This window comes from Rhinoderma darwinii, chromosome 10 (genome assembly GCF_050947455.1).
Source record: "Rhinoderma darwinii isolate aRhiDar2 chromosome 10, aRhiDar2.hap1, whole genome shotgun sequence".
Taxonomy (NCBI): Eukaryota; Metazoa; Chordata; class Amphibia; order Anura; family Rhinodermatidae; genus Rhinoderma; species Rhinoderma darwinii.
Window position 1 is genome coordinate 36,419,406 of NC_134696.1, and position 21,373 is coordinate 36,440,778.

A 21,373-nucleotide genomic window follows, 5' to 3' on the forward strand; every position below is an offset into this window, starting at 1 on the left:
AAACAATCTCTGAAGCTTATAGATGTAGCCTGCAATTTTTTAACCAAAGGGTATCCATGCTGCCCTCTAGCAAACCTGCGTTTCTGAAGTTACATGCGAAAAAAAAATGCATAAAGAATCAGTCCTTGAAAACTTTTGCAATTTTCATTGTGTTCCCCGGTCTTTTATCATCGCACTAATAAGAATATCATGTGTGCTCATAACAGCCCTTGGTGTTTGAACGTCCTTACTCAGTCTAAAATGACAATGTATATATTTTTCCCGCACGGTGAAAGCCGTAAAAATGAAACCCAAAAAACCATGGATGAATTGGAAGTTTTTTCCAATTTCAGCCCGCAAATCATTTTTTTTCAGTTTACCAGTACATTATATGGTACATTAAATGGTGTCAATAGAAACGACAACTCCTCCCGCAAAAAATAAGCCCTCACAATACTCTATTGACGGAAAAATGCAAAAAGTTATGGCTCTTGGAATGCGGGGAGTGAAAAACAAAAATGAAAAAGCAAAAAATGGACAAGTCAAGAAAGGGTTAATTAATTTCTACCGAAAAAAACATTTATGACCAACTGTGCGGTATTGCCATACTCGGGAGAAATTGCTTTACAAATGTTGGGGTAGCTTTTTCTCCTTTAGCCTTTGTGAAATTGAAAATATGCAACATTTTTGTAATGAAGGGGTAGGGAGACAGACAGGTGAGCCCTAATCTACCTGCCACTCAGTCCCTGCCTACTTGCAACGACCCATCCTAGGCGACGGGGTACAACTGGGTGACGGTCCCTACGCTCAGTAAGTGCACGACAGACAAACAGACAAAGGTACACAGAAGTTAGGGAAACGGGGCAGCTGCCCACGGAGACACCGTGAGCAACGAGAGTAGTGAACGAGCCGAGTCAAACCAGGAGTGCACGAGGTACAAAATGCTGAGCAGGAGAGTGGTCAGTAAGCCAAGGTCAATAACAAGCAGAGGATCAGTAGCAAGAGCAGAGCCAGGAAACAAGCAGAGCAGAATCACAGGCAAAGGAGGAACAGGAAAGGCAGGTATAAATAGACAGTGGGCGGGAGCTATCTCCGTCTGGCCAGGCTGTGATAGGCTCTCCCACTCCTAAGCCTGCCATCCTGAGTGGTGGAAGATGGAGTCAGTCTCACAGACATAGGAGCAGGTGCAGACTGATTACCCACAGGCGTCGACACAGAAGCTGTGTCTGGCAGATCCTTTACAATTTTACTGGAAATATTTTTTATATTAATTTATATTAAGAACTGTGGGGTCTAAATTCTCACTATACCCCTAGATAGATTCCTTAAGGGGTGAAGTTTACTAAATGAGGTCAATTTTGTGTGGTTTCCACTGTTTTGGTGCCTCAGGGGCTTTGCAAATGCGACATGACACCGAAAATCATTCCTGCTAAATTTTAACCACAAAAGCCATATAGCGCTCCTTCTCTTCTGAGCCCTGCTATGGGTCCAAACAGCAGTGTATGACCACATATGGGGTATTGCCGTAATCGAGTGAAATTACTTTACAAATATAAGGGTCTTTTTCTCCTTTATTCCTTGTAAAAAAAAAAAAAAACAACATATCCTGAGATGTTTCTGGCGTGAGCTTTAAATAAAACAAAACATGATTTTGTGATACTCTGTTACGAGATGTCTATGCTATAAGGTGTCTATGTCTGGCCACCTAGTGGTTAGGATATAAATTAACCAATTCATTTCCTTAACCAAATTCAAGCAAAGGTAAGTAGTAAAAATACCCACATAAATGAACAATGTTTTTTCACGAATACCTTCAGGACAGTGCTAAAATGTTTTTTCTTTCTTTTTTTTTTTTTATTGCTTAGCGACACCCTGGAGCTTCAGTACCATGTAAGAAACCACTTGAGATACTACCCTCTTTACAATACTTCCATCTGTCACTCTAAAATATTAAAATGTAAGTACATACGTCTTATCATGTTAGCCAAGAGCTCTAAAGTTCTGTAAGAGTCAAATGAATTCTCCAAAATAGCAGGCAGCAATTTCCACAGACAGGCTTGCCTTCCAATTAAGAAATAATTGCTGCCACTGGGAAGCAATATATGTACTGATTACCATACAACGATTGCACATAAAACTGTTTATAGCATTTGAAAAATCCTTGTACCCACATATTCAATAATTCATGTGCCTGAATTAATCATAATTCACAGCAAGTTACTGACTGTGCTGCATAACTAAAGCACTATTGGTAAGATAAGCCGTAGTGCTTGATTATATAAATATTATAGTCAGAACTAAAATTATAGTAAAAAGTTGTATAACATGGTTCTTATTGCTGTGTTTATGATTAAATTCTACAAATAAAAACATAATTTGTAGAATACAATGCAAGAAAAATACCGGTATACTGTATTGTTGTTTGTTGGTGTAAGGGTTGGTTTTAGGGGATGGCAAACTGGACAACTGTCCATGGCCCACTTTTCCTAAGGGCCCACGAGGACAGCAACTCCAAAAGAAAATAAATACCACCCAGTGTTTTTTAGCTGTGTATGGTGGTATTATTTGGAAATTGCTTGGTAATTTCATGTGGGTTATTTAAGAGAATATTTTTTGGTTACTGCATATTATCTTGGCTAGAGATAAGCGATTTGATTCCACACAAATCGAGTTCAGGAACATTTTGACATAGTTAACTGGTTGCCGACACAGGACGAGTATACTCGTCCTGAGCAGCGAGCACTTCGCGCATTAGGACGAGCATACTCGTCCTGTGTGACAGCCGTCCCTGCCGTCTCTGTGTGTGCAATCGAGAGCGGGGCAACGGCTGTAATACACAGCCACGGCCCCGCTCTGACAGCGGAGAGGAGAGAAACATCTTCTCTCCGCTGTTAACCCTTTGAACGCCGCGATGACAGCTGATCGCGGCGTTCAAGGAGAGGGGACTGCACATTGATCGCGTCACAGAAAATAACTGTGACGCGATCAAAGCCCATAACTCATATGGCCAGACAGCCCAGGGTCCAGTGAAGGACCCCAGGGCTGTCTGAACATATTTCCTGTTGTTAGGGCATACTGAGGTCTGCCCTAACAACTGCCTGTGTACAATCAGTGCACAGGCTAATGTACTGGCATATAGATCTATGCCAGTACATTGCAGTTACAAAATAAAAATCAAAATGATAAATCCCTTTATGGGATTAAAAAAAAAAGTTAAATGAATGTAAAAAAAAAATAATGGTAAATGAATAAATAAAAAGTAAATAAAATACGCAGAAATACACATTTTTTATAATAAATCAACTTTTTAAAATATAAGTCCCAAAACATGAAATAATATAGACATATTTGGTATCGCCACGACCATAACAACCTGTACTACAAATGTATACCATTATTTATTATGATCGGTGTATGGTGTAAAAAAAAAAAATATTAAAACTGCTGCACAACTGCTTTTTTTCTGCATTTTAATCTAATTACAAATTTATAGAAATTAAACGATAATGTATTTGTACCAAAAAATGGTACCTACATAAAGTACAACTCGTCCCGCAAAAAACAAAGTCTCATACAACTACGTCGTACAAAAAATAAAAGCGTTATGAGCGTCGGGATGCAAAGAGGGAAATGTAAAAAAAATTGCTCTGTCCTCAAGGCTAAAATTGGCCGTGTCCTTAAGGGGTTAAAATCCAAAACTTTTGTGGTTTGTGGTGCACAAATCAGTACAAAATGGCGGCCAGTGGTGAGCGCCAGTCTCTCCCGTAACCATTTTACAGATTAGAAATAGGATCACATGATATTGGGCGGGCTTACCCATAATACCTTACAGACAGACTTCCTAAAATGCACAGCGGTTATCCCTTACTCTCTAGCACAGTCAAACATGTGGGGTATAGGTGGATGACATTACTAACACTGGCTTGACGTTAAAGAGCTTGAAAAGTGTTGGCTACAGTCCTAGAAGACATCAGAGAGTCATGCACAAGTTTACAGGGAAATCGGGGCACTTGCAATTCGCAATAAATTTATTCAGACTGAATAAAATCTGACAGACGAATTAATCAAATTGAATCTGATACACATTTTAAGAAATTCATTCAACTCTAATCTTGGTACGATATGGCGGTATGGAGGTTTTAGGTAAGCTGAAATGATAGAAAACACTGCCTAAAAAGGTAAGTGGGGTGGGGTGCTACTTTTGCTGGTTGCTATATTGTTATAGTACTAGCCTGGGTTGGTGAAAAGACATTTTATTTAAATGACCTTTATACTCAGATTCCTATACTTAATTTTTCAATATACTTAAAGAGGATCTGTCACTAGTTTAGTAATGCCCAATCTCCTGGCTAATCTAATAGGCGCTGCCACACTGATAATGCTAGTGAAAATTGTGTCCCAATAAGTTTATTATTTTAAAGGTTATGAGATTTTTTCTAAATATGCAAATGAGGCTATACTAGACAAGTGGGTGTCAACACCAGTGATTCTCCTGAGGTGGAGCTACCTCACAGCCTCTGACCTGTCCTATCAGCAAGAAGCTGCTTCACACAGTCTGAGAGACTGAGGCTGAAGGGAAGGGGGATCACTTCAAATAGCCATATCTCGGGCTGTGGACCACCTAGAACAGTGTCATATGAAAGGGGAGATTCTAGTCTTTCATATGGCACCAGGATCGCAGTTCTAGCTATGAAACAACCGGAGATATCGCCAGTTGAATACACATCGGGAAGGGAAGCTGTGTACTATATGGTCACGCTGTGTTGCTGGGCAGGGAAGAGGAGAATTCTATGACGCTGATTGGACAGCATCATACAGAAAACATTACACCGTCCTATTTGGCAAGTAAAGCCAAATTGGCATATTTAGAAAAATGCTCATAACTGCAAATAATAAACATTGTTGGAAAAAAAATACACTGTAGTTATTAGCATCATAGCGCCTATTGGATTAGTTAAAAGATAGGGCATTAATAAACTAGTGGCAGATCCTCTTTAAAAGGGTTGTCCGGGCACGGGAAGGTTTTACATACTGATGACCTATGGTATGTAACCAAGCTGTAATGTTTTATTACACACCCCAATTTCCCCCATCATTGTCTCATCTCTGCTGTCATGTCTTTGATAGCTAGGACATACCCCTGCACTTTGTATAGTGCTGTGCTTTCTATTTAAACTTTTTTACATACAGAACAAACTATCTGCATAAATATTTTAGAATTATGTTACATATTTTTTCCATCCATGTAGCTTTTTTTTACAAAATAACTAACTATAAGTCTATACAATGGAAGGAAAGCATCTAAACATAATGCAGTGGCTCTCTTCCAGCCTCGAGATGGCAACTTGTTTAAAAAATACCCTAACATCTGGCGCCAACTTAGCACTAATAAGAAACTGTTGATTTGTAACTGTCTATGTTTTTATATTTGTTTATAGCCAGAAATCTATGCTCTAGAGTTAGATGTTAAGAAATAGGAGCGTAATGTACGAAAAACATATAAGATTAAGCGCTCCATTTTAATCTGGATGTTAGTCACTCTTGTGAACTATTATTATCCAGCAATGTATATCTTGATTAATTTGAATGGCAATCCCAATATAAGGATACAGTATAAATTACAATTTACAGAAAATATGCAATTTTCATATCTTTAATTGATGTATTAATTAAGAAGTTCAGTGAGTTACAATGTTCTTGTCTATTTCCTTTATACAGTATCTAAGACTACAGAAATCTTCCTATTGAATTGATAGACCTGCCTCAGTCAGCAGTATCCTCTACATGTAGTGGTTTAATACCTGTGCTGCCATTTAATTCCTGGGTTGCATTGTATATTCAGGATAAGTTTCACATGGATTTATATTAAAGTAAGTGGATGCATTCAGCATGAGCCCTGATTTAAATGGCATTGAAAACTGTGTGACTGTGGTGCAATTCCATTTACCATTACAAAGAAGCAAGATTTTTGTAGAATGTCAATACAAAATTGTTGTATCTACAGGTCTTGTTGTAGTTTCTTAAAATAATGCACTTTTACAGTTCTCTCCCTTTTTGACTCGATACAAGAACTTTTTGCTCAGACACCTAGTGAACACTGACAGCTCTTGCGTCTCGATTCTATGAAAGAACAGGGATCCCCTTCTGTTAAGCATTGATTCTCGAGGGTCAATGTTATTATGCACATGGAAGATATCACTCTTTGTCTGACAGTTCCTCAATCTTTTTATCCGCCTCATCCCACAGGGTGATATGTACTACACTTCCGCCAACAGGGCCTTTTTGAGTACTGCTTGGATGCCAATGATGTTGTCCTGCAGCCATGCCTCCCTTGGCTCACACTTCCTTCCCGTTTTTTTCACACTTCTTGCTCTTCGTTTCATTTTATTCTCCATAACAATTTTATGTCCCCAATATTGAAAATGTTCCAGGGAGACTGGAATCGATATTGTCAATCCGTGGAGACTGGATTATATTAATCATTATTATATTAATAAATGGTAATTCAATTTTTAGTTATTTCATGTAATTCTATATTAAATGTACAGTGAAGGAAATAAGTATTTGATCCCTTGCTGATTTTGTAAGTTTGCCCACTGTCAAAGTCATGAACAGTCTAGAATTTTTAGGCTAGGTTAATTTTACCAGTGAGAGATAGATTATATAAAAAAAAAAAAAGAAAATCACATAGTCAAAATGATATATATTTATTTGCATTGTGCACAGAGAAATAAGTATTTGATCCCCTACCAACCATTAAGAGTTCAGCCTCCTCCAGACCAGTTACACGCTCCAAATCAACTTGGTGCCTGCATTAAAGACAGCTGTCTTACATGGTCACCTGTATAAAAGACTCCTGTCCACAGACTCAATTAATCAGTCTGACTCTAACCTCTACAACATGGGCAACACCAAAGAGCTTTCTAAGGATGTCAGGGACAAGATCATAGACCTGCACAAGGCTGGAATGGGCTACAAAACCATAAGTAAGATGCTGGGTGAGAAGGAGACAACTGTTGGTGCAATAGTAAGAAAATGGAAGACATACAAAATGACTGTCAATCGACATCGATCTGGGGCTCCATGCAAAATCTCACCTCGTGGGGTATCCTTGATCCTGAGGAAGGTGAGAGCTCAGCCGAAAACTACACGGGGGAACTTGTTAATGATCTCAAGGCAGCTGGGACCACAGTCACCAAGAAAACCATTGGTAACACATTACGCCGTAATGGATTAAAATCCTACAGTGCCCGCAAGGTCCCCCTGCTCAAGAAGGCACATGTACAGGCCCGTCTGAAGTTTGCAAATGAACATCTGGATGATTCTGAGAGTGATTGGGAGAAGGTGCTGTGTTCAGATGAGACTAAAATTGAGCTCTTTGGCATTAACTCAACTCGCCGTGTTTGGAGGAAGAGAAATGCTGCCTGTGACCCAAAGAACACCATCCCCACTGTCAAGCATGGGGGTGGAAACATTATGTTTTGGGGGTGTTTCTCTGCTAAGGGCACAGGACTACTTCACCGCATCAATGGGAGAATGGATGGAGCCATGTACCGTCAAATCCTGAGTGACAACCTCCTTCCCTCCACCAGGACATTAAAAATGGCTCGTGGCTGGGTCTTCCAGCACGACAATGACCCGAAACATACAGCCAAGGCAACAAAGGAGTGGCTCAAAAAGAAGCACATTAAGGTCATGGAGTGGCCTGGCCAGTCTCCAGACCTTAATCCCATCGAAAACTTATAGAGGGAGCTGAAGATCCGAGTTGCCAAGCGACAGCCTCGAAATCTTAATGATTTACAGATGATCTGCAAAGAGGAGTGGGCCAAAATTCCATCTAACATGTGTGCAAACCTCATCATCAACTACAAAAAAACGTCTGACTGCTGTGCTTGCCAACAAGGGTTTTGCCACCAAGTATTAAGTCTTGTTTGCCAAAGGGATCAAATACTTATTTCTCTGTGCACAATGCAAATAAATATATATAATTTTGACAATGTGATATTCTGTTTTTTTTTAAATATAATCTGTCTCTCACTGGTAAAATTAACCTAGCCTAAAAATTCTAGACTGTTCATGTCTTTGACAGTGGGCAAACTTACAAATTCAGCAAGGGATCAAATACTTATTTCCTTCACTGTAGATAACATTGGGTGTGTTCTGTAAAGTACTGTAGGAACCTCACTAATTAATAAAATTTGCACTGCACTAGTTTATTCCTTAGGTGCTGAATGGATATTTCTGTAAATCAGATTATCCAATTAAACCCTTTCTTGGAATTTTTACACATTGCCCTGGAAGTTGGATGATCCAAGCTTATGGACCCTCATGCAAGTAGTCTTCTAAAATGTCTCAGCAATATGTCCAGGTATAATTTAAGTTTGAATCCCTTTGCTGGATCTTCACCACCTTAAGGACCCAAGGGGCTTCCACCACCCACCCACGCTGCACAGGCAGCCTTTTACTTCAAGCATATTCTTGTTACATCCTTGGCAATCACTTTATATTGGACATTTATATACTGATCACCTCTTACTGTATATCCCCTCCTCTCAGGAAAATAGATGCTTAGCAATCAAAATAAGAAGACGTTGAGAGGTGGTCATGCATGTGTGTGGTTTTCTCTTTTAAAGTCTAAGGGAGTTGCTAGCTTGGCTGTTGCCAATACTCTCCTAGACTTCAGTGTAAAGGGATGCACACCATCTCTTTTATATAGGGCTTTGAAAGGGTCTTCATCAACCTTCATTCAGCTCTGAATTCCCTTTTAAGGTTGCATTGATTTTTATTCATGGTCAAAAAACGTCAAAATCAAGATCTATGAACGTAAAAATAAACTTGATTGATTTGCATGTGCAAATGGGCAGCAGAACAACCACAGGTTTGGCACACACATTAATCCAGGGTAAACTTTGAAAGTCAACCTATGTCTATAGTTTCTAGATAGTTTATTTGTTTGAAGGACATTAGATAGTCATTTCTCTTCTATAAATGAAGCTCTATCTTTACTCTAAACATACCTAAAAGGATAAAATATCTGAGAAGCTCTTTATCTGTAACTTTAATATGTCACTATGGTCATAATAAGTGTTCCTTTTTATAGAATATGCTCACCATATAGAGTCACTATTGTCAAACCAGAAGAGCAATCTCACCCAATGTTTCTTACCTGTCAATGCTGATGGCACAGAGATTAAGGATACTTGCTGTACACATCATAACATCAAGGGTGACAAAGATATCACAGTGGATCCGACTGAACCTCCACTCGCCAACCACCTAAGAAGTAGAAAGAGACAGAAGAACAGAAAATCAATAGTGCAGATGTTTATCTGATGAAAGGGAATTAAGGTTCCGAGAGGCTGAAAACCAGAAAAACTGTAAGAGACTTATACAGTACATTCATACCAGCAACAGATGTGTGTGAAGATAACAAAGAAAATAGGTTGCTATAAATAGACTTTTATTATGTGACATAAAAATTACCTGCTATAAGAAGGAGGGTGAAAGGGTTGAGGTTACAAGTTCTCATGAAATCTTGAAACAAATTGAATTATTTTTTGAAACCGGGATGAATTTAAGTATTAGTCTCAAAAGTTATTTATTGAAAGGTATGTGAACAAAATTACAAACGTTGTTTGAATGTATACTGTACATCATATATTATGGCAAACAAGAATTATTGTCCATCATGTGTATGATACAAAAAACAGCATACTTAAGTGTCACATAAATTTGAAACAATATTGCGTAAAAAATAGACAATAATTAGTTCAAAAAGAACAGAGAAATAGAAATAAATAATAAAAAAGGGGAAAAAAAGAAAACATCATATAACCAGTCAGCTAGGTCCATACGTGTGCATAAGAGAAATAGTGAAAAAAAGACACGTCCCTTGAAGAGATTTCCTCTACTGTACCCTTTATTTGGCTACTTCTCTCCCCACCACCTTTCCGTCTAGTCTATTCCCCTTAGAGAAGAATAAACAAGAAAATGGTGGGGGTATCGAGCATTAACATTAAAGTTCTAAGTAATAGGTAAGGCTAGGAGTCTGAGCACTAGCTACCCATGGCGCCCATACTTTGTCGCAGTAATTTCAAGTGTCAGCAAGAGTCGCGTTATTTTTTTTTAAAGAGAAATATCCTATTAAATATATTGATCATCTTCGAGACCCGGAGGACATATGTTCTCCATTTAGTGGCAATATGTATTCTAGCCATGAGGATATATTGTATTAGGCATATGAGAAACCAGGTGGTTCTATTTCCCAGCAGAAAAGCTGTTGCAGTTGTAACATTATCTCAAAAATATCTGATTAAGGAAACATTTTATAGACTCCCAAAAGGGTTTCACTTTCAGACAAGACCACCATATATTTAAAGTAGCTCCTGACACTTGACATCCTCTAAAACTGAAAGGGAAGACTTCAGGGTAGAATTGGTGAATTCTAGATGGAACCATATAAGTTCTATGAAGGACTTTAAGAGAACATTCCATTAGCGTCACGTGTCAACTGCCTTTGCTAATCATAGCGAAACACTCGTGCCATTAATTTACGATTTTAGGGCAACAAGTATCTTAAAATTATGGAAAAAATAAGTAGTGTAGCAGAGGAAAATGTTATGCAGATTGCTGGTAGACCGTAAACTCAATTTCTTCTGACAGTGGTCATGGTATTGTAGGTAGAGTGGGCCCAATTCAAAATTATATGCTATAGGGAACTAGGTTTACTTGTTACGGTCCTGGTAATATTCACTTATTGATAATAAAGGATAACAAGTTTATTGGGGTTATTACTCTTCCAGGTCATAATAATGATAAGTAAAAATAAGGGATTGTCTCATCACATACAACTCTTTGCTCTATGAGAGCAGTCGTGGAAATCGGCTGATCAATTTGGCTCCTAAGTCCCCCGTCAATCAGTTGATGCTGCCAGGGAATTTGCTGCTCATTTTCCCTGCAGCATATTACTGTTTCAGTATGTATTATACAGACATTGCATCCATTCAAATGGGTCGGGGTTATGCCACAGCAAGAGCTGCTACTTTTTAGCGACTCTCTGCTCTAGAAGGTGGTCCTGAGCATGTGTAACCCCCTCTATGACATCCATATGCCCTGTTAGGGCATTAGGCGATGTCGACTCAATATAAGAGTTTCTTAGTCCAACAGATTGATAGGAACATTTTTTCAGCATGTGTATTTCTGTGGACATGTTCAACCAAGGCAATTTATGTAATGTCCTTAAGTGAGAGGATTAAGTGTAATGAATTACCCACAAGACTATAAATAATGACAAAATGGTCTTACAACTCAGTTGATCTGATGAACCTATTCTGTTTTTAAAGACTATTACAATATAGGTGGGAGCAGTAAGGAGTAGTGGTACGTTCAGCTTGTATTAATTACCAGTACCACTGCCTGCTTAACAAAAGCACATTATATATTCATATGTATAATGAAAATATTATTAGGTAATTATGTGAGGTTGAATCGTAAGTTGTTCTTTTTGTCATTTGTCAGAACATACTGCATTCATCAGCCACTATGTTAAAGAGGTATTCCTATTTTAGGCACCGGATATGCCATAAATGGCTGATAGGTGTGAGTCTCACCTCTGGAATAGAAATTATAGGTATGGGAAAAGAAGAAAAAGAGGCAAAAAAATTATATATTACGTTGCGACCTAATATATAATTTTCTTACCCCTTTTTCTTCTTTTTCCCATACCCATAATTTCTGACTTATTTTGGTGGTGTACACCTGGGCAAGAACTGACAATTCAAATAATATAATAGGAGGTTTTTTTTTCCATTTTCAATCTCACCTTTGGAAACCTCTATAGAACAGGGGTCTAGTGAACCCTGTTTGCCGATTCCTAGTCGCTGCATTCTTCATACACTTCAGTGGAGAGGTTTAGATTAAACACATGTATTGTGTATACAGCTCCTATGCAGAACTATGTGTCTCAAAAGTTAAAGACTACAAACAAACCCTGTGTAATCTAATCATGCAGTCATACTCCCTTTCGACTGCCCCATACTTAATTACTTGATAAACGACCAAATATACCACATTGTTAAAGCCAACTTTAACCCCTTAACGCATTATCACGTACAGGTACAGCGTTTAAGGGAAGTATGGAACATGCTCACGGGCTGAGCACACTCCATACTCAGTGGGTGTCAGCTGTGTAAGACAGCCAACACTTCACTGCAACAAGCAGAATCAAAGATCACGTTATATATTAAAAGTAAAAAAATATGTTTACCTTTTTTCCTCTATGGAAAAAAACAAAAATTAACATAACTGGTATTGCCACATCCGTAAAAGTCTGAACAATTGCAATATAGCTGTATTTAATCCACACGGTAAAGGCTGTGAAAAAAATAAATAAAAAATAACCTGTTGGAATGGCTGTCTTTTGGTCACTTTAGCTCCCCAAAAAAATGGAATAAAAAGTGATTAAAAAGTCACATGTAGCCCAAAATGGTACCAATAAAAACGAACGTTTGCCCTGCAACAAATAAACCTTCACATCAGTCAATCGACAGGAAAGAAAAGTTTTGGCTCTCAGAATGTGGTGACACAAAGCACCTTTTATCTTTAACAAATAGTTTTTCCTTTGTAAAAGTGGTGATAGACTATATCAAATTGGTATCGCCGTAATCGCATGAACCCATTTAAGAAAGTAAATATGTTGTTTTTACCACGCAATGATTGCCATAAAAATGAAACCCAAAGGCAGCATTGCTGATTTTTTTCCCTTTTCACCCCACAAATATTTAGTTTTTTTTGTTTCCCTGTGCATTGTATGGTACATTAAACTACAACTTTTCCCACAAAAAACTTCTTCATATGACTACGTTGACTGAAAAATAAAGAAAGTTAGGGCTTTTGGAAGGCGGGGAGGAAAAAACGAAAATGAAAAAACAAAAATTGTCATTAAGGGGTTAAAAAGGTTATAAGGAGACCAAGGATGCAATTAAAACATTTCCATTCATACCTAATCTTTTATATGAACCCACGTGATTTCTTTTACATCAAGATAGCATTTTCAGTTCCAATTTGTTAACATTGTTGTTTGCATTGCTGGGAAAATAATCACTCTATGTGACCTATGGTTATATTTTTCAGCCGGCCGCCAGATTTTAACTTGTTGTTACAATATGTTTGATGAGATTATGCATTTATCTATTGATTGTAGCAGAAGATCCATTTGTGAACAGATGAGATGCCTGACTGGGTCATTAATGAATGTTGATACATTGGCACATACAAAAATGGAGCACATCAGATTTAATAAATGTCTTATCTTTGTAGACAAGTTGTGTAGTTATAAATACTTCTTTATGCATGGTATACTCATGAAAAAAATATCATACCAGGATCAAATGTTTATTTGATTCACAAAAGGTTTTGTAGAATATTCATATAAAAAGGGAGGGTCTTAAAAGCTGATGTCCGGTTTGAGCAGCGTTAATTTGAGACCATCAGGAAAGAGGTTCTTTCTAGGCCATTCATCGCCGTTCACGGAGGGGACATGCAGCATTCATACAATGTTCAGCATGACGTGGTCTCCATTGTAGTCAATGCTATGCATTGTTTGTTTGTGGAACTACTGTAGTTGGGCACAAAGCTAGGCTTTCTTTCAACAGGGGCAAAATTTTAGTTTGTTGCCCCTCCCCTACAAAATAAGGCTTTGTTCACACTGGTATCAGGTCTCCCATTTTTAGCAGGATTTGTGATCTCATCTGATATGACCCATTATGAGCCATCAAAATCCATCAGGTATTTGATTTTTATTACTATTCTGCCATTATAAGGCAACATAAATCTGACAGAGAAGAAGTAACGTAAGTCTGAACAGAGAACTATGCATACAAATCCTCGTATGTAGTTGGGCATACAGGGATTTTAAGCTCAGCTGCCAAATCTTCTGCTTACCCTGCCCTGGCAGTGCGGTGCTGCGTAGCGGTCCTGCTCTCCTCTACCAGCTGAATCAGTAGAAAAAATAATGTGTTCCTGTTATTATTAAAATGTAATTATTACTCGGGTATTTCAACTTAAACATTTATTGCATATCCACGGAATACGCCATAAATGTCCAATAGATGAGGTTCCCAGATCTGGGACCTGCACCTATCCCTAGACCAAGAACCCCCTGACCCCCCCCCCCGTAACCATCCCGCCTGGTAAAAGGATAGGCGGCTGTGCATATGCACGGCTCTCTACATTCATTCCTATAAGAGTTACAGTAAAAGTCGGGCAATCGGGCCACCCAAGTAGGACAGGGGTCGGCTAAAGTGCCTAAAGTGCTGACACTGAACCACCATGCTGTCTTTCTTTAGAATTGTCTCTACAAATCTCTATATATTGCAAAAAGTTGTTAATCCTTTTTAGTTCTTTTGATCAGTGTTAGGTCTTCTGAAACGATCATGTCCTCTCCAACAAGAACATTCAGTTTCTTCTCCAGCTGCAGCTTTGGGCTGACTTCTAAAAAAATTATTCTTAGAAATGTAGTATATCGACCCAAACAACTGAAATAGGAGAATCACTTCAAAGAATGGGAGCAGAGCAATTTGTAAAAGGTGAAAGACCCAAGATGCCAGCACTGTCAACTTCCAAGTTAATAATAATTGTAATATGTCTTTGGAAGTCCCAACTGTACGCAGTACATCAATAACGCTGCATTGTCACGTATTTTCCTCATCTTTTATGTGTGTTTTGCGTCTGTAACTGAAATGAATTAACCTGATCATCAGCATCCAAACAACTTTATAGAATAGATGAGTTTTTGTAATTATTTGTTATTGGTAATTACATGTCATAATTACATGTGCACCCATAGAACCCTGAAAATTCTATACCCACTAATACTACCACCACTATTATGGATATTCCTACCCTTCAGTCAGAGCTGCAGCTGTCTGTGTAGTTGTCACTTGTCTAGCAGCCAGATATAGAATCTTGAATCATCGTCTAAAATGACTGTCCTCTTTTTTTATCATGCACTTTCTGTTCTAATTATTACTTAATATATCAGTATAGCAGTCAGTGCTCAGTTTAAAATTAGTAGTTATGTTCAATGATTGCAGAAATTCTAACCTCCCTCTTGTGGTGGCTGCAGGCAGTCAGAATGCTATGTCTATTAAAGGTTAAAATAAACCTTCAACAAACTTCTGACATGTCAAAGTGACATGTCAAAAGTTTTGATTGGTGAGTGACCGAGCACTGAGACTGCCACAAATCGCTAAAACAAAGCGGCAGAAGCACTCGTGTGGGTGCTCAGCAGCTAAGTTTCTGTTCGGCTTTTCCCGGAAAGCCGATGTAGCGGAGTACGGGCTTATAGACTTTCTATTGAGTCCGTACACCGCTACATTGATTTCCGGAAATGGCAAACAGAAACTAATTGGCTGAGCGCTCACACAAGCTCTTCTGTCGCTTTCTTTTAGCGATTGGTGGGGGTCTCAGTGCTCGGACCCCCACCAATCAAAACTTCTGACCTGTTACTATGACATGTCATGAGTTTGGTGAACGTTTAGTTACCCTTTAAGGGGCTTTGTATGTATAAAATACTTTAAGAAATGAATAGCTAAATAATATTGAACCTATTTAAGCATAGACTTGTCCTGGCCGAAGATGTAAGCGGACGCATAACTCCAAGCTACCGCTACTGAATCCTGAAAATGTCCTGTTTTGCCAAAAAACGCGGCAAAACTGTAACACCCTAAGAAGGAATCATCCGAAGCCAAACCCATAAAATTACACAGGAGATAATACTGCATATAAGGAAGTCGTCCAATAAAAGTCATATTCATAGCAACTTTAATACTCTGAACATTGTGTCATGATTTATTGCAAAAAATAAAATAAAATTGAAAATCATACGATGGAGCTATGCTCAGTACTGCCCTTCTAAAAGCTTTTATGTTCTATATTCATTATTCTGATTGTGTTCATTCTGCGGATAGACCTGTATTACATTTAATACAAATACTTTAAAGTGCCATTTTGAAATTAAAGGAATACTCTTGGCAAATAGAATTCACTTTGCTATACCTAAGGCCGGGCCTGAGGGGCAGTGCATGACACAGGGATTCGTTTCCCCGCTAGATGCTGCACTAGTTGTAACACAGTTTATATGTTTTGCCTGGAGGGTTCTTTTCATTTGAATTAATAAACCTTTAATAAACTGTGTCCAATTTTTAATGAAATAAAAATCAGATGCATACTTGAAACACAATCTGAATATTAACATTTTCTTTTTGGAACCCATTGAGACCCCGATCTGGTGCTTTGCTGTGATTATTAAGTGCCTGTTTACACTATTAATAACAAAAGACGCCTAGCGTTAAGGTGTTATTAATTGAACGTTCTATAAGAGTACTTCAGAGTCTTCTAATTTATTTTGAAGGATTCGGTAACATTTATTTCTAAATGGTATCATTGTATTAAAGATCTCACTGTACAAAATTTCATCGGGGCAGAAGATTAACTTTAATACCATACTGTGATGAGTCAATCATTTTCATAGGTCTATCCTAAATGTATCCGAAGGACTTAAAGTAAAATGATCCTGCTATGTTTATGTATGATTGCCTCTATGGCTTTCTAAGAGATTAATTGGACTAACTAGTTTTGAATTCTCAATTTGTGATAAAAATCCCCTTGAAATAAATGACTGTTGCCTGTGCTCTTCTCCTCACTTCTAGTCTACAATATGACTATATACTAAAACTCGGGAAAAAACGGTGTTCATGATTAATACAAAAATGAGCAATATAATTAATAAAAAGTTAACGTTATGAAAGAAACTCATAAAATACATAACCATTACTTCATATAAGGGAGATGTTATCAGGGGCATACATCAAAGAGTTAGGGTCCCACAGGATCAAAATGAGCCTCCCATTATGGCTATGAACAGAACAGATTACCGAACGTTTACTTCCCTTTCAATGACCCTTGGGCCCATTCCCTAGTCCTTTGCTGGTAGAGTTGAGTCCTACACAGGTTATAGCAACAAAGGGGATGTGATTAACCTCCCTCAAAGGGCCCTGTAGCAGTCGTAAGGTCTGTCTCTATGGTATGAACCCTAGCTTTTGTTGTATATTTATCTGTTATTGATGCGGAACTGGACCGTCAAAACAAAAAGAAAAATTAAAAAGAAGCTGTTAAGCCAATGGTTTTGAAAACAGTATTAAAGTATAATTGAAGAAAAAAAAAAAAGAAGACCTGGCACTGTAAACCCAAGGAGATCGGCATATTAGGTCAGTTATAGAATTTACAAAATTACATGATAATTTCTTTCAAAGTATTTCGATTCCATCCAATTTTTTTTGTATATATTTTCCTGAACAAAAATTAAAAAATACCACTATATGTATGTCTGGTAGTATTGTTTGGCGGTTGCCACTAGGAGGAGCTAAGAACTTCAAATACACTGACTAATAGAAGCTTTATACATTTTATGGGGGCATTTAGGTGCCACGGTTTATGAAAGAAGACTCCGCTGGCTATTATAATGCTATTAAGTAGGATATTCTGATGGCTCTGTCTTTGGGGGCACTCTGGTTATCACTATATGGGAGTGCTAATTGTAAACTGGACAGATGTAGCAATCCTTTTCTTGACTTTGATAACTTGTTGCAGTGTGATAACTTTTCACTTTAGACATTGAAAACCATTGAAAAATTCAAGTTAAAGTTTCTTGCTACTGTGTATTTAATCGTTAAAGATCAAGTTAAAGATCACTACATCTGTATAGCAATATTATTTATTTGAACACTGTGGCAGCGTTATTTAGGTGTACCCTATGGTGATATTATTTCATCACTTTATAATTAAATACAGCTCTCAGAACAATAGGCAGCACTCCATTCAAGTTGCAGTGAACAAGTGATATTTTATTCACCCATATAAGTGCGATGTTTCAGCCCACATATCCAGCCTTTCTCAAGCAATGTGGTAAATAGGGCATTCAACTGGGTTTTTTCATTTTTTTTTAATAATTAAATAGTTACATAGGTTTAAAAATGACACAGGTCCATCAAGTTCAACCCTTCCCGATCAATTATGCACCATTCATTGCAAGGTCTATTATAACCCTCAATGCCATTTGTCAGTAAATAAATATCTAGCCCTTATTTAACCAGTTCAGGACCGGGCTATTTTGCGCCTTCAGGACCAGACATCGTTTAGCCCTTTTTAGCACGCGTTAGTTAAATGGCTATAACTTTTTTATTTGTTGGGCTAACGACGTGATTTTTGCGACGTTTTTTCCATAGACAATGCAGGTTTCATTTTTTATCATTTTTATACACACCTTTTTTGCTATTTTAGAATTTTTATTCATAAAGTTTGAAAATAATAGTAAAAAAATAAGCTTTTTCAAGTTTCAGCTATTTTTTTTTGGTAATAAAATAGTTTTACCCTAAAATAGACCTTTTATTTGTGATCGTCATTGTCTACGGTAAATTTTAATATATTACATGTCTATATTAGAGTAATTGGGTCAGCGCTAGCGTTACAACAATGATTGGCAGGGGGAACTGTTTTTTTTTGGGGGTGGGTATTTTATGTGTATTTATTATTACATTTTTTTTTGCACTTTACTTTATTATTTTTTTTATTACTATGGTCTGTCCCCCAAAAGTCAAAAAAGACCTTTGGGGAACTTTATATATTTGTTTTCTTTCTTTTACACCATGTTTTTCCACTGTAACTGGAGCTGCACAGCAGCCCCAGTTACAAGGGAAATCAGCCCTCTCATAGTGACGATTGTCACTAATAGGGCTGTGCTGGGTCTTGTTAGACCCAGCAGCAGTCTGTCAGTAACAGCACCCGGCGATCATGTGACCAGTCACATGATCACCGGGAGGAATAGAGACAGCGGCGCGGCTGCTGCCTCTATTCCTATACACAGCGTTCATTGAGCGCTGTGTAAAAAGACATCGGAGAAGACAGAAGCAGCTAAAGCTGCTTCTATCTTCTCCTCAGGGTCCCCGGCAGTCACTGACAGCCGGAGACCCGACATTCAGCTGCCCGATCGCGCGGGCAGCAAGTTAAAACCCGAGCCGTAAAAAGTCTATGGCTCGGGTTTTAAGGACCCTGACCGCAGGCCGTAAAAATACAGCCAGCGGTCGGGAACCAGTTAAATGCTGACATGGTATCTGCCATTACTACCTCTTGGGGTGGGGCATTCCATAGTTTGACTACTTTAACTGTAATAAACACCCTCCTATATTGATCTCTAGATCTCCTTTCCTCCACACATAATGAATGTCCCCTGGTCCTTTGTAAGTCCTTGGAAAATATACTTATAACTGCAAATGAGATCACCTCTAAGACATCTTTTTTTCCAAGTTGAACAAACCAAATTTTACCAGACTCATTTTTAATAGAGAGATCTTCCATCCCAATCAATAACTAGTTGCCCACCTTTGAGCCCTCTACAGCTCTCCTATATCCTTTCTGAAGTCCAAAACTGGATCCCATATTCGAGATATGGTCTTACAAGAGGTTTATAGAGGGATCATATTACATTGGGATCACAGGTTTTTATCTCTCTTTTTAAACACTCTAAAATCATTGCTTTTGCAGCTGCTGCTTGACATTGAGTACTGCTGCTTAGCTTACTTGTAACCAAAATTTCCAAGTTCTTCTCTTTTTCTGCTATCACTATATTTATTCCATTTAATATATATTTAGTGATGCAGCAATTATTGGCACCTAGGTGCATTACATTTATCAACATTAAAAGTCATCTGCCATGTTTTTGTTCATGCTGCCAGCTTATGTAGGTCTTTTTGTAATATTTTACAATCAAGCTGAGTTTTAAGTATCCTCCAAAATTTTAGATCATCAAATGAGGGAATTCATTGTGTGATTGAGTATGCATTTACTTGTGTGTGTATTAGCGCTTCCTATGCATTACCTATAACAGAACCTTGAAGAAAATCCTGCATACACCAAACTTTTTAAATTGTCTATTTTAGCCCTTTAAATAAGGGATGCAGCCAACCTGGTATAGAAGGCACCATTACAGCCACATGATTTGCCTCTATGGTATCTATACCATTGCACTCAGCTGTCCCAAAAATGGATATGATTAAGAAAAAAAAAGCTGTATAGAAGTTTTAACAACTTGAAAGTAGGGGACAACGCAAAGATTTATATTTTTAATAATTTATTTTATGAGGGAGAATTTTTATACATAACTAAACGCATATTGAACATTGAAATGTAGCATTTGATGATTATGGCATAAACGAGTTCAAATATAATATTAATATAATTCCCTTAAAACTTAAAGAGAAACTTCCTAGTTATTCAATGCCAGTAAATCCTTAAAAAAGGCATATTTAACTTACTTAAAATGCTCTCTAAACACACAGCAAGAAAATCACACAGTCACTACCTCTCGTTTTTCATAAAAGGAAATCTAAATGTTAGATAATGAACCCATCATTTCTGCTATATTAACCTTAGGCAAGTTATAAAAAAATATTATAACCATTTTTTAAATATAAATCAAAAATGTAAGTTTGACATTACATTTCGTTTTTCATTAAGTAGAAAAATTCTAGCTAGCTCTCCTTAGATGGAAAGTCATAGGAAATATTCATTACGGCAAATCAATTGGAAATATCTTATTATGTTGAGGATTAAGAAAATATAAGAATGAAAGAAAAGGATCAAGTGAGAAGGGGCCGCGGGCTCTTGTCTTTCCTGGAGTGTGAGGCAATCTACAGTACTTGAAAAGAATAATCTTACTGTTCTGGTGCAGGAAGAAAACTTTACGCATTATGATTTCCATAGGAGATTATCTGCATAACCTATACCGTGAGACATGAAAGACAAGCACAGCAGAACTTGAAAGTTTTAGAAGACACGCTGGAAATATTTATTTAGATTGCTATTTATGTCTTTACTTCATAGCAGTTGGACAGCACTGCCAGCGGAGATTCTAACTGTATCTAATTCGCTCTTTAAGGATTAGCGCTAAAGATAAAATGCCTGCATGAGGACTGGCATTACTGACGGTAGCTAGGAACTAACACATAAACACAGTGGAAGAAGTCACAGCAGAAGTGATTCGAATAAAACCCAGTGGTGTTCCGCTTTCGGAGAATATATAAGGATGTACTGTAACATAAAACGACGATTGTCATCATAGCAACCAACTTGAATAATTCAGAGCATGATAGATTTACTTATTCTTCTTTTAACCCCATGAGGACCTACAATGTTGGTCTTAATTCCTCAAGTATCCTTCTAGCCTAATTGGACCGTCAGGACACAGCATTTATTTTTATTTTTTTCTTGACCACATTTTAAGAGCAATAACTTTTTTTTTTCCGTTGACGTAGCCCTAAGAGGACTTGTTTTTTTTACG

The 21,373-nt window shown here is 37.7% G+C and overlaps 1 protein-coding gene across 3 annotated transcripts in view; it reads right to left on the reverse strand.

The window, feature by feature from the left end:
* DRD2 (dopamine receptor D2) overlaps positions 1-21,373 on the reverse strand; it is a 192,973-nt gene that overhangs the window by 39,145 nt on the left and 132,455 nt on the right. For all 3 annotated transcript variants that reach the window (XM_075839736.1, XM_075839735.1, XM_075839737.1), the window contains one exon: positions 9,146-9,255. In XM_075839736.1, the coding sequence (XP_075695851.1) occupies positions 9,146-9,255 (110 nt within the window). The remainder of the gene's footprint in view (positions 1-9,145; positions 9,256-21,373) is intronic.